The following is a 14,584-nucleotide window of genomic DNA, read 5'->3' on the forward strand; positions in this document are numbered from 1 at the left end:
AAAAAAAAACAGCGCATAACACATAGCAAGCATGAAACAAGTGTAAGCCATTGTTGCTGATGGCTCTTGATGCCAAAATATAATTTTAGTTGTGAAAAAAATAAATAAAAAATAAACTTCAAACTATGCAAAGGCTCCAACACAATAGAATTGCATTGTTAATCATGTAGCAATACTGGGCCAGTGGCAGGACACTGGGAAGCTCTCCTCCATGCATTCAGGAGGTCAAATTGATTGTTGAGTGGGGGAGGGAGTGTCCATCATCTTAATTATGGCTTCCCAGATCGCCTTGGGTGTCACATCTGGATTCCACCCAGATAGAAATGGAGAATAATATGATGGAGTATACACGAGAAATATGTTTCTTTTTTTTTAAGTTTTTATTATAAAATAAAACACGAATATATAAATCCACACACTATGAATATATAGTTTATTAAATTACTATTATGTAACCCCCCTTATAACCCCCCTTATGTAACTTCAAAAAGTAGAATTTTGCGAGTCTCTTTAAAACTCCTTTCTATGCTTTCTTTCTCCCTCCAAAAGTAAGCATTATCTTGACTTTTAAAGTATTCACTTCCTTATGTGTCTTTGTGGTATAATCACCCTAATGCACATCATCAAATGATATAGTTTAGTTTTGCCCACATTTTAGGATATGTCTATTTAGTCTCTTAATCTATAGCATCCCCTTTCATCCCTTTCTTTCGGTTATAAGCCATCTGTTGAAGAACCCGGATGGCTTGCACTGTAAGTTGTCCACAGTTTGCATTTTGCTGGTTGGATGCATGTGGTATTGGATACCCGGGTGGCTCAGTCAGTTAAGCAACTGACTTTGGCTCAGGTCATGATCTCACAGTTCGTGGGTTCGAGCTCCGAGTCGGGCTCTGTGCTGACAGCTCAGAGCCTAGAGCCTGCTTCAGATTCTGTTTCCCTCTCTCTCTGTTCCTCCCCTGCTCGTTCTCTGTCTTGCTCTGTCTCTCAAAAATAAATAAACATTCAAAAAAAATTTTTAGATGCACGTGGTGCAGTTCCTTATGTCATTCTGTATTTTCTGCAAATCACTGGGGGATCCAGAGCCTCCACCCACTTCAGGTTTGATCCCTTTGGCAACACTGTAGCTGGGAATGTGTCATTTTACCAGAAGGTACATAGTGTCTGGTTGTCTTTTGTGTGTGTGTGTGTGTGTGTGTGTGTGTGTGTGTGTGTGTGTGTAATGTTTTCCACCACTGATGTTCATTGCCTAGATTTCTTAATTCATTAAAGGTTGCAGAATGGTGGTATCCTATCATTTCGTTTTCATTTAAGTTGAGTAAGTTTATAAAGTTTCTTCATAAGGAATTTCAGTTCATACAGGAAAGGCAAGATGTAGTCTTGATTCTTTCAAGAGAAATGAGTTGGTTCCTTGACAGCCTCTAAAGGTAACCAGCTAATTGTTTTGTTTTGTTTTGTTGTCATTATAAACTCATGTATTTAAATATATTTGATGAGATTCAATCCACTGGAATTTTAATCTTTTGTGAAGTTCAAAATGTGTAATCTTTGGCCAAGTGAGGGGCTCCTGAGTTATTTTAACATGACCCTAGTAGTCTTTGATAACTCTTTGCATAATAAGATATTTCAGGACTTTTGGTATATTTCAGCTTCAAAGTTCTAGCCATTTCCGCAAGAAGCCCTGATTTGTTTTAGTGGAAAATTGTATTTCACAGTGTTCATTGCAATTGGGCTGCCATTGTTTTTAAGCCTTTTCAATGGACAGAACTGGGAAATTGTGTGTGTGTGTGCGTGTGTGTTTTAAAATCTTGTGTTCATATTGACATTTCTTCTTCAGATCTAGGAATATAGGGTTTTTCCCAAACTTCTTCTATATTTCACCTTCTCTCTTCCACACCATTACTCCTCATTAACAAGAGCATAGGAGATAAGAGATAACTTCTCATGACTAATCGTTTGCTTTCTTCTGCCTTTAAACAAAATAGTGTTAGAACACTAATAGTAATACTACCACCATAATTAAAATTACGTAAAACAGATAAAATATTTTTGTACATCTTCTTCCCTTTTTCTTCTTGTTTACAGTGTTGTACTGTATCTTCATTGCCAGAGCCATGTATCTGCTTCATACGATAATGTCCCTCATTTAAACATCATATATTCTTAGTTCTACAAACCAGTATATATCTAATGCTCACTGTCAGTTTCATGCTGATGTTTTCTGAGTTATTTTGGTTGTTAAAGATCTTTCTCTAACAGATTCTCTGACAGAGTCTCATGAGAACAATATTTTCTGTGTTCTTGCACATTGATCAAATTTTGTCTGTGCCTTCTATTCTTCAAAGTCAGTTTTGCTGGCTGTAAAATTCTTCACTCACATTTTCTTTCCTTGAGTATCTTAAATTATAGTACTTCATTTTCTTCAGGCATAAACCTTTGCTATTGAAAAGTCTGATGATCATTTGATTTTCTTTCCTGTATGAGCCATTTGTTCTATTTGTCTAAATACACAAGGATTTCTTCCCCTGTTTTTATTTAGAATCCAGTTTTTTTGCCTGACAATTTGCATTAGTCTTCCTAGGTACTGATATATCCTTTCAGAATGTAATTTATACGTATATGAAAATGTTCATGAATTATGATTTTTAGCATTTGTTTTCTGTTTTGCTTTTCTTCTTCAGGGACATCTGGTAGCCAAATACTGTTTTTTTTTGTTTTGTTTTTTTTTTGTTTTTTTTTTTTCTATCTTCAGTATTTGTCACTTTTCCTTAAATCTTTTAAAATATTTTTCTAAGAATTTCTTTTGGATTTTAATTTTTTCCTTCTTTTCTCTTTCCATTTCTCTTAAGGCATTTGCTATTGTATTTATTCATTCTTGTTTAGTCTTCTTTTTTTAAAAGAAAGATTTTTCTTTAATTTACAATTCTTAAGTTTCATGACCTCATTGTATATATTTTTTTCTTTTTGTAATTTATGTCTTATTTAATATCTTTTATAATTTTTTAGTGTATTTGAATTTATTTGAGATAGTAGTTTACAGTTTTAATCTGTGTTACAAGTATATGTTTCTGGCATGGTTTCACTGTGTATAAGGAATATTACATTCCTTATTCTTATTTTTCTTATAATAACTTTATATGAGTTTTGACCTTTTTAATTTTAAGTTGTTCATTTTTATGTGAACTCACTTTCCTTGAAGGTTTAGAAAGAGGCCTGATTGACTTAGCTATTCTAGCTTTACAGAGCTCTCACTTCTGTTATTTTTGTCTGATTTAAAAAATATGGTTGCTTGGCTGGTGACATAACCTGGCTCTCTGCTCACCTCCCCCACTTCTTCTGGGCCTTTTTCTTTTACCTCTGTTGTCCCTGTCAAGTTCAATTTGATTGTACTTCCAATAGTTTCTCCTTCATGTGGGACTCTGTCCTGGAAGAGAGTCTTGGAAGATCAATTTTAAGTGCTCACTGCATTCTTCCCTTCAGACCTTCTGGCCATGGGCTCTTCCACTTGCTACCTTATAATTATAGGCATATTATTTCATATTTCTCAGTCCCATTTTCTTCATTTGAAAAAAAAAAACTTATATAAGAAACATCCCTATCTCATGGTGTTGTTTGGGGGATTAAATGATATCTTGGGGTGCCTGGGTGGCTCAGTTGGTTAAGCATCCAACTTCAGCTCGGGTCATGATCTTGCATTTGGTGAGTTCGAGCCCCACGTCAGTCTCAGAGCTGTCAGCATAGCAGCCTGGAGCCTGCTTCAGATTTTGTGACTCCCTTCCTCTCTGCCCTTCCACCGCTCATGCTCTATCTCTCTCTTTCCCTCAAAAAAAAATGCATAAACATTAAAAAATTTTAAATGATGTAGTATGTAAAGATCTTACTTGAGTATCTGCCACATTGTATGTATCCAGAATATATGAGCTCACCCATAACCAACATTATTCCTGAGCTGTAGTTTAACACATGCTGCCAAATAAGTAACTAATTAATATTAACTTTGCATAGGCTTTATGTATTTTATATGGTGAAATACCAAGCCCAATTCAGAGGTAAACCAAACTAAGTTAGATTGCACACATACATACCTTACAGTAGTTCGTGCAAAAAGGAATGGAAATTTGTAATTTGTTCAAAGTTCTCCTTCTTCTGACCAATAATAGATATGCATGTGTCACCCTACTAAAAGATTTGCCTGAATACTGCTCAATAGGTACATTTGTTTGGAAAACATCCACATTGTTTACCATCTTCACTTGCATTTATTTGGGTGTTTTCTCTCTGTACACATCCTGAAAATCATGAACAAAGCAGCACTGAGGTAATTATTCAGGTACAGTTTCTCTTTCTTTCTTTCTTTTTTTTTTCATGCAGCTGCTCTGCTTCCCATTTTAACAATGTGGAAATGATATGTAATTATGCATTGTTACATATTTGGATATGTTTATTTTTACTTACCTTAAAGAATAATTCTAAGTACTTCTTTCTGGAGCACAGCAACTATCTCATCATAGTACTTGGGCAGAAACATTTTTGAGATTATGAGAGGTTTCATGTTTCCACTCTATCAAAGTCAAATAATGTATGTAGAAAGGACAGGTTACTGCAAAATGGTAAGATTTTAAGGGTAGCTTCAAGGCCCAACCCTTATCTAAAACTCTCCCCATTTGCTGGTTGATGCCTACATTTCTCTGTTTTTAATGAGCCTTGAACTAAGTTCTGAGTCCTTGAGCTCAGATTCAACACTTCCTGAAGGGAGACATTTGGGCCAATGAAGGAGGAAAAAAGACTTTCTTTAGGAGAGGGCCTATAATATATTAAGCTAAAGGCCACATATGTAACTTTCAAATTAACATTTAATATAGTTAATTCAGAACAGTGTATCAATCATCTCTGTTTTCTTTTGATACGGTAAGCACTGGGAAAATTAAAAACAGTTGAAACATTATTTCCATGGATAATGAGAACTGGGCAGAGTTTAGAAAAATTTTTTATTCTCAGGCAGTAATTTAATCCATATTGCTAAGTGAGCAATAGACTCATAAATACCATTCTTCTATTCCTTAATTGTGTGTGTTTTGTCTTTGTTTTTACTGCAGCTTCGGAAAGCAGTGATGGATCACATATCTGATTCTTTCTTGGAAACCAATGTCCCTTTGCTAGTTCTCATTGAGGCTGCGAAGAGTGGGAACGAAAAGGAAGTGAAGGAATATGCCCAAGTTTTCCGTGAGCATGCCAACAAGCTGGTGGAGGTAAGTCAGGAGAGGCCTGAAGAGTAGAACTTATTGATGGGTTTAGTCTCTACACACGCCCTTTCGAATTTCAGTAGACAGCCCTTCTACGGTTTTCTGGTTTTCCTGGAGAAATAAAGTCCTGGATGCTGCCTTTTTTTTTTTTTTTTAACCTTCTCATGATTCCATCTGCTAACCAGAAGCAGGTTATCAGGATTCTTTCCTTTCTCTATATCACAATTCTAAACATGTTCTGGAACGCATCTGCTAATTTTCCTGAACAATAGGTAGAAGCTGAGGCAGGAGAGGTAGAAGGGATGCTCCAAAGTGCCGGATGCTAGCTTTGATTTGAGAGAATAGAATTAAAATTGCCGAATGGAGGTTTAAATGCTTCCCTTTTTTTCCTCCTTATCCCTCTCTCCACTCCATGCCCCTCAGCCTAGATTAGCTGGCCACATTATATGCTAGTGAAAAAAGCATCTCACTTTCCCCAAAGAGATACTGGGATTCCTGATGAAAGATCTTGGGACAGTTGGAGGAGTGTAATTTCAGAGTCGTAAGTATATTCTATGTGTTAGAGAAATCTGTGGAGGTTGTTTTATAAATGCAGAATTGTGCTATGTAATATTGGAAAAATATTATTCAAGGCCAACAAAATGAAAGTAAACTGATAACCAGGCTGCTTGTATCTAGGAGCTGAAAACCAACAGCTTGGCAAAGGTTGGATTTAGTGATGTGGACTGACTAGAAACTTAGAGATGTTAAATAGAAAGTGTGTGTGCTTGAAGAAAAGAGTCTAGGAGGGGTGAAGATCCTGGCAAAGTTAGGGAATAGTTATCAGGGCCGGGCTGTAAGCACTTGAAAACAACAAAAACAAAACTCTGGTATATCCCCACTTTAATTCACCATGACAACAGTCATCAAGTTGAGTGTGCAAAACCCTGGGCCAGAGTATTGGAACACTTGAACCCTTGAACTTCCCTCCATAATCCCAGTGTCTTGAGGCAACACCAGCCTGGAACTAAAATTAGACCTACTTATGATATCAAGGCAGTCTCTCCAGCTCTGTCTCCACCTGCAAGTCAAGAACTCCATCACCCCTCACATTCCACCTACATGTTGCAGGAGTTCACTTAGCCATTGAGGAAGCCAGAGTCTTCTCAAGGCTGACCTTCCTTGTTTTGAGAAAGAGAAGGTAAAAAAAGAGCAGGGTAGAGTGGGAAGGGGAGGAGGAAGAAGAAAAGAAATAATGCCGAATGAATGCTACAAAAGTTTTAAATATTCATATGTAATAAAATAGTAGTATTAACATAGAGATAGACCATCACATTAATGTAACTTCATTGTTTACAAGATAATTGCAAAACTTATAGAAAGCATTAATTAATGATGTGTTGTAGACATTGTGGACAGAAAGAAGGGACATGAGTTCAAAATTGTGTGATAAACATATCCTATTTCCATTCTTGTCTGTGTCATTCCGTAATCCTGTATGTAGCCTCATTTGAGATAACACTTGAGCTTCAAACTTGATGCCCTGTGTAAATGTGAGCCCAAGTAGCCCTCATGTCTACTCATTCTCCCTTCTCCTATGATAGACCCTGGACCCAGTCACCATTTCCCCTCATCCCATCTGTAGGATTCACTGTAGACGTGACCAGCCACTGTGAGTGATCCCTGACCCTCAACTTGTGGCAGAAGCAGAAGGTCAGTCAGAACTCCATGGTTCAGAAAATCATTGTTTTGCTTCCCTCAGTTATTCCCTTTATTGCCCCTGAGTGGTCACTGCAGGCAGCAGCACTGTGGAATGTCTCCATGCCCAAATAATATAGGAACTAGGGTGGGACTGGCCTGATTGGAGAGGAACTAGAATAAAAAAAACATTTCTGTAGGTTATGTCCTGCAAACAAGTGCTATATTGCTGATGTATACATGTAAAAAAAAAAAAAAGCGGGATCACTGGGCTGAAAGTCACTAGTTTTCTAATTTTGAAAGTACTTATTGTGCATCTGGGTTGCTTAGTCAGTTAAGTGTCTGACTTCAGCTCAGGTCATGATCTCATCACGGTTTATGGTTTTGAGCCCTGCATCGGGCTCTGCACCGACACCCCAGAGCCTGCTTCATATTCTCTGTCTCCTCTCTCTGCCCCTTACCTGATCATGTTTTGTTTTGTTGTTTTTTTTCCTCTCTGTCTCTCTAAAATGAATAAATAAATACACATGAAAAGAAAAGAAAAAAAAGTACTTGAATAGAAATGGGCATCTTTTTAGACCTTAGTTTTTGTGTCTGTAATATGAGAAATGTGGTTAATATGTTGATTTTATACCCATTGACTTTGATAACCCACCTACAAATTCCAGAAGTTTGACTGTTTCCTTTTGGATTTTCTTTATATCAATCATGCTGTCTGTAAATTATGACAGTTATATTTCTTCTTTTCCAATCCTTATACCTTGTTTTTTTCCTCTCGTTGTACTAGTGGGGACCTTCAATATGATATTGTGGTGATAGACTTTTTTTGTTTCTTCTAGATCTCCATGAGAAAATTTTGATGTGTTATTACTAATTGTATTGTTTCTTCTAGATTTCTTGTAGATAATGTTATCAGATTAATTTAGTTCCCTTTTATTGCTCATTCACTAAGAATATAGAATTGTATCAAGCAAGTTTTCTGCACATTTTGAGACAAATGTTTTTTTTTTTTGTCCCCGTTAATATCCTTCAGAAGTGTTGGTATCTAAATTATGCTTTTCCTCAAAAAAAGAGTAAAAAAAAAAAAAAGAGCAGAAAACCTGCCATTACTTAGTTTTTTAAATGTTTGGAGGAATTCACCGATACAGCAACCTGAGCCTGGGTATTTATTTGAGGAAAGGTTTACACATTGCAGATTCAATTATTTTTAATAAACGTAAGACCATTAAAATTTTCTATTTCTTTTTGTGTCAGCTTTCATAAATTGTATTCTAGGAATTTGTTATTTTTATTTAATTTTCAAGTTATTTGGCATAAAATTATATATAATATTCTCCTTTTAAAACTAATCTGTGTCAGGATGCCTGGGTGGCTCAGTGGGTTAAGCATCCAATTTCACCTCAGGTCATGATCTCATCATTTATGAGTTAAAGCCCTGTGTCAGGCTCTGTGCTGACAGCTCAGAGCTTGGAGCCTGCTTTGGATTCTGTGTCTCCATCTCTCTCTGACCCTCCCCTGCTCATGCTCTGTCTGTCTGTCTCTCTCTCTCTCTCAAAAATATATATAAACATTAAAAGTAAAAATGAATCTGTATCTGCATTATTATTTAAGTTCTTTTACTCTTTATAGTGGTAATTGGTGCCTTCTCTCTTTTTTTCTCAGTTCTGCAAGAGGTTTATAAATTTAATATTTTTTATAACATAGCTTTAAGGTTTGTAGATTTTCTTTGTTTTCTATTTTATTTATGCTGTTATTTTTATAGTTTTTATGCTTTCTTCTGGTATGACTTACTGTTTTTCTAACTTTCCAAAATCAACAATCACATTATTGATTTTTAGCCTTTTTTATTTTAGTAATATATGCATTTAAGGCTTAATTTTTCCCTAAGCTATGCTTTTATCTAATTATTTTCTACTGACCTAATTTTTAGCTCACTCATCCTGCTTCCATTTGTGTCCAGTATTCTTGAAACTGATTTATTAAGTTCAATTGTTTTAAAATTTATAGCCAATTCTTGTTTTGTTTAATTGATTCTGGTTTTCTAGTAAAATTCATTACTTGATCTCTTTTAAAAAAAATGTTAATCATAGTTATTTTTAAAGTCCAAATCAAAGAACTCCAACATTTAGGTCAATTTCTTTTGTGTTTTATAGTTGCCCCACAGAGGGCAACTCTTCCCCACCCACACAGAAAAAGTGGCTTGCATTTAGAGACTGATGATGCAGCATACCAACAGAGGGGGTGAGTGGGTTCATTAGACATAAAAAAGGACTTTTGAGGAAGAGCAGAGCAGGCACACAAGCTAGTCCTGAGTAGCTTCAGCAAAAACAAGAAAAAGTAGTTTTGGGTTTTATTTTGTTAGAGGGGTGGACTGGGGTCGAGACCTCCATGTGTGACCTGGGCTTTGAATGGTTCAAACTTCCCTGTTGGCATCGAAAAGAAGGTGGGCTTTCGTACGAGGTTGCCCAGTTGTGGGGCAAGAAAGATGGAAAGGGGGGAGTGGAGCTTAAGAGCTGTCAGCAGTCAAACATTCAAAATGGAGTAAGATCCTGAATTATGATTCACCCCTAATGTTTGATGACTGGAATGTGCAATGTTTCAATTAATTGAATTTGAATTTGTTTAAGCTGTTATGGAGCTCTATGAGGCTTCCAAAATGGAGGCAGACTTTTTTTTATAGCATCTGTTTTTATTATTTGATTTTTATCTTGATTATGGCCTTTTAAAAAACATGTTAGGTAATTTTTTATGGAATGGCAAACATTTGTATGACAAAATATAAAGGATCTGTGTTTTAGTGTTTTGGGCTGCTAGGAGAAAATACCATAGACTGGGTGGTTTATATACAACAGAAATTTATTTCTCACAGCTCTGGAGGCTGAAAGGTCCCAAGGGCAAGGCAGGAGAATGGATGCATTCTGGTGAAGGCCCTCTTCCTGGGTCATAGCAGGTGCCTTCTCGCTGTGTCCTTACATAGTGGAAGATGTAAGGGATCTCTCAGGAGTCTTTTGTAAGAACATTAATCCCATTCATGAGGGCACCATCCTCCTGTCCTTAGAGACTCTCAAGCCTCCACTTCCAATATGATCATATTGGGCATTAGGATTTCAACACATGAATTTTGGCAGACAGATAACCAACATTCCGACTCTGTAGTTAGGCTACTGCTTTCTCTTTCCAGAAAGTATTCACTGTACCCTAAAGGGCAGCAGATGTTGTGATGAGCAGCGGGCATTGTATGGAAGTGTTGAGTAACTAAATTTTACACCTGAAACTAATATTACACTGTATGTTAACTGGGATTAAATAAAAGCTAGAAGCTAAAAACTAAAAAAAAAAAAAAAGCAGCAGAGAGATAGACCATTTCAATCCAAAGACTGACATGATCTGAGCCTAGTTTAGCCTTTTTTAGGTGTAAGCTACCTTTCTTTTACCCCCGTACTATGGAATGGGGCTGCCAGCCGAGGACCAGATGTGTTACTAAGTATCTCAACTTATTTCTGAAGCAATTTCTCCAGTTTTTGTTTTCCTGTCATGATATGGTTGAAAACATGGTTCTGCTTTTTGAATGCTTTTAATGTGTAATGTAACGGAGAACTATCTTAACAGGATAAAAACAAACAGACAAACAAACAAAAAACCTGTGACCAGGTGCCAGTCTTTGAACCTCCCTACTCTCTGAGACCTTTGCTTTCTTGGATGTCCTGGATTCCAGTGTTCGCCTCTCCAGATCTATGAGATTGTTGGAAACTCTAAATAATTATCTTCTTCTCAGCAACAACCTTTTATGTGGTGTCTCGGTTTCTTTTTCAACACAGGATTAGCAAATGTTTGGGAAGAAAAGTGAAATGCACAAAGTTAGAGACCCTCAATGAACATGTCTTCTTGAGCAAGTGTGGTTTGTGACTCCCTTGGCAGTTGTCTCATGCTTTCAAGGAAATTATTTTTATGCTGTATTTCTAGTTGTTCTCAGCAGGAGGGTGAGTCTCTCTTTTTTTTAATGTTTCTTTATTTTTGAGCGCGCACGCTTGCGCGCAAGAGAGCGCAAATGTGCTTGCAGGGGAGGGGCAAAGGGGAAGAGAATCCAAAGCTGGCTCTGTGGTGATAGCAGTGATCCTGATGTGGGGCTCAAAGCCAGGAATTGTGAGATCACGACTTGAGCCAAAGCCAGAAGCTTAACTGACTGAGCATCGCAGGAACCCCAGAGAGTGGGTTTCTTATTGGCTACTCCTTTATGGCTGGAGTTAGAAATCCCCGAGAGAGCTGGTTTAGGTAAGTTTGCAGGGGCTTTTCTTTGTTTCATTAATATTTTTAGTCAGATATCTCTTTTTTCAGTGGAAATATTGAGCTTCCATACCTGAAAGAAATACATTAATTGATAACAACAGTTCTGATTGGATTGAAATAACCATCCCAGTGCTTCGTCCATTTCCTGTAGTTCCTTCGCTTAGCGCGCCCTTCTGCCAAACACCACCTCACAATCCTTCCAGGGCACATTTGATCCCTATTTAAGAACTTCTGATGGAGCTCTGAGATGCCATTAATATAAATTACATAAGCATTATATTTCAGATAATTTTGAATGAAGAATGATTACATAAAATAATCATTGAATCAATGGTGATAATTTTAGCTCTTCAACATTTTTTTAGTTATTGAATTTCATTATAGTATATCCACTTTTCCATCAATTTGTATGATTTTTTTCTCATATTTCTGTGCCACATTCTCCCAGTTTGGTATTTGCTGTTCACAGAGACAGCGTGATGAAGTCAATGGAAGGTGTCACGACCTATAACACTATGTTGTGGTCCTTAGAACATCTGTAACAAGGGCAGTTTTAGTGCAAATAAAATATTAGCAAAATATGAATCAGAAAAAAATAATTTGGTCTTTCATAATTACCTTAACAAGTGAAATTTTATGGTTTTCTTCCCCACAGTGTAACATTTAATGAAGACAAGGTGAATTTACACCAGGGTTTGTTGATTAAGAGAATTTAACAGGTCAGCTATGATGCTTTGGGATCTATAATATCAGCCATTATAGGACATATCACCAGTAGAAATGAATTATTTTCAATGTAGCCGTTTTGCCTCATCTCCAGAATCCAGCTAACTCATCCCCTCTGAAGGTTGGCTGAGGGCTTCAAGGTAAAGGTGACTCTGAGGGTGTGCTGAGCTGATCAGAGGACCCCTGTTGTACCTCCTTTCCAAGGCTTGTCGAGAAATGGAATGCAAAGTATGCCAACTTAGTACCAAAGTGATGCAGTCTGGGTAAGGGCAGAGTGGATGTAAAATGTGGGCAAAATAAGCATTGTTACAAAGAAAATACAAGCTAATCTGGAAAATGAGATGCAGAATCAATACAGCTGTTTTCAGAGCCTCCAGACTGGTTTTATCCCTTCCATTGCTTTCTGACTCAGAGTTGAGGTGCTTCTCCTCTTTCTCCCCCTACATCTCTACCATGAGCAACAAAAGGGTTTGTATGTAAGCTTAAATGTGCCATTGTCTGTCAGACTGCAGTGTCCTCCCAACAGTCATCTCTCATACGCCTGGTCCTCCTTGAGACCCTTCTGCACATGGCAGAACTTCTAAAAATGCAAGTTGATCATTCAGTGTTCCTGCCTGAGGCCATTCAGAGACTTCCTATTGTTCTTAGGTGAAAAACCAACATAATAAAGACCTATGCAGGGCTTGCATGATCTGGCCCCTTCTTCAGTCTCTAACTAGCCTTCTTGCCCTCTCCCACTTCCCACAAGGTATCAACCTCACACAGACCGTCTTCCACTTGTGGGATGTGCCGTGCTCCCTCCACACCAGGCTTGTGCTTAGGTTGTCTCCTTCCCAGCAGACTCCCCATTCTACTTTTTCCTCTTATTTCTAATCATTGTTCAGCTTTCAGCTCAAACATCATGTTCCTGAGTGGGATCAATTCCCTGTGTTTTTTATTCTTAGGGAACACTATTTACTTTTGATTTGCACACATCCAGCTCTACTATTGTATGCTATTTCTCCTGCCAGATAAGCAGTTCCTTTAGAAAGGGGCCATGTCTAATTGATTCCTAACTAAATCGCAGCATGTGGCTGAGTAGTTAGCATATAGCAGGTATTCAATAAATAGATGTTGCCTAAAGAGTGAATAAAATAATGTATGCAGCCAGGGATACTGCCAACTTTTTGGCTCCTGGGATAATATATTTTAATAGCATGGCTGCAGGGGCTGAAGGTCCCTAAACAGGTGCCTCTTGGGGTCACTAAAGAGGCACTGTGCTTATTTAATTTCCTAATTGCTGCAAAGAAGGAACCTCAAATCTAAGAAGGACTAATGCGGAGAACTCCCATTTCTACTGAGTAGAAAGACATCGCTGTTTACAGGCTTAAGAGAAGCTAAACAGACTCTGTCATGATGCTCCTGAGGTAGTGCCCCTAACTCTGCTGTCATGTCTCCCCAGCCCACTGCCTCAGGAGCATGTGGTTGTCCTGATCCTTGGTTACCAAGGATGTGGGAGAGGGATGTGGTTCTGACACAGTGAAGCACACAACTGATGCCAGAACAGTGATGAGTTGGACAACGGAATCTCAGTTCTCCACTTTGTCCTTCTGGTTTACTCCTGAAGGCAGTACCCTATGCAAGGAGCAACTTGAGTCTGTAGCAAGTGGAAGCTTGGAAATGAGGGGCAAGTCCTAATATTCAGAATAACTAATGTGATCACAGCAAAGCACAGTCTGCCTCTGTTTCAGCCTTGAGTAAATTGCTTTTCTCAATCTTTCCACTTCATTCAGAAAAATTCATTCAACAACAAATGTGCTGAGTGGCTACCATGTGGTGACAGGTGCTGGCAAGATAACCGTGAACAACCCAGATAAACTTCCTGCTCTCACGGGGCATACTTTTGGGGAAGATAGAGAAAAAGTGAGATAAATGTATAAATAAGGTGGAAACTGAGTACTGAAGAGCAAAATAAAGCAGAGCAGAGTGGTAGAGAATGATGATGGAGACAGGCATATGTGAGCAGAAAAGGCTTGTCTCCTCAGATACTATTAAGCAGGGAACTGAGGAAGTGGAAGAATATTGTGGGAACAGAAAAGGCAAAGCCCCGCAAGGCAGCAGTGTGCTTGTTGTGTTTGCCTAAGAACAAAGCGACCCGTGTGCCTGCAGGTCAGAGGGAGTGGAAATTATTTCAGAAATGAGATTGAGGGCTGGGTGTAAACACTGTGTATTTTGCTCAGATATTTAAAACTCTTGAAGGCTTTGAACAAGGCATGCCATGATCTGACTTCCATGCTGAGAATTACTCTGCTGCTATATGGAAAATATATAGTAGAGTGACAGAAGTAGACGGGAGAATAGATAAAAGAATGTTCCAGTAGTCCAGCAAGCGGTTGGCGCTATGACTAGAGGAGAGGCAGTGAAGGTGTGGGCAGAAGTGCTTAGATTTGGGTTATATTTCCAAGGTTGAACCAATGCATTGTGTGTTAGGAGATGAGGCAGACAGGAGTCTGGGATGAGGTTTTGACATGCTGCAGTAGTGAAATCACTTGGAACTCTTAAAAAACACAGCTTACACGCTCAGACTGGCTTGATTAGCTCTGGCTGCAGCTTTGTGATAGGCGCAATCCCGAAAACCCTATGCAAATATCTTGGGTTTAAATAAATACAATAGA

The 14,584-nt window shown here is 38.0% G+C and overlaps 1 protein-coding gene across 5 annotated transcripts in view; it reads left to right on the plus strand.

Moving 5' to 3' along the window:
* Positions 1–14,584, plus strand: part of CTNNA2 (catenin alpha 2) — a 1,092,768-nt gene that overhangs the window by 851,027 nt on the left and 227,157 nt on the right. For all 5 annotated transcript variants that reach the window (XM_027072095.2, XM_027072097.2, XM_027072096.2 and 2 more), the window contains one exon: positions 5,094–5,246. In XM_027072095.2, the coding sequence (XP_026927896.1) occupies positions 5,094–5,246 (153 nt within the window). The remainder of the gene's footprint in view (positions 1–5,093; positions 5,247–14,584) is intronic.

This window comes from Acinonyx jubatus, chromosome A3 (assembly GCF_027475565.1).
Source record: "Acinonyx jubatus isolate Ajub_Pintada_27869175 chromosome A3, VMU_Ajub_asm_v1.0, whole genome shotgun sequence".
NCBI lineage: Eukaryota > Metazoa > Chordata > Mammalia > Carnivora > Felidae > Acinonyx > Acinonyx jubatus.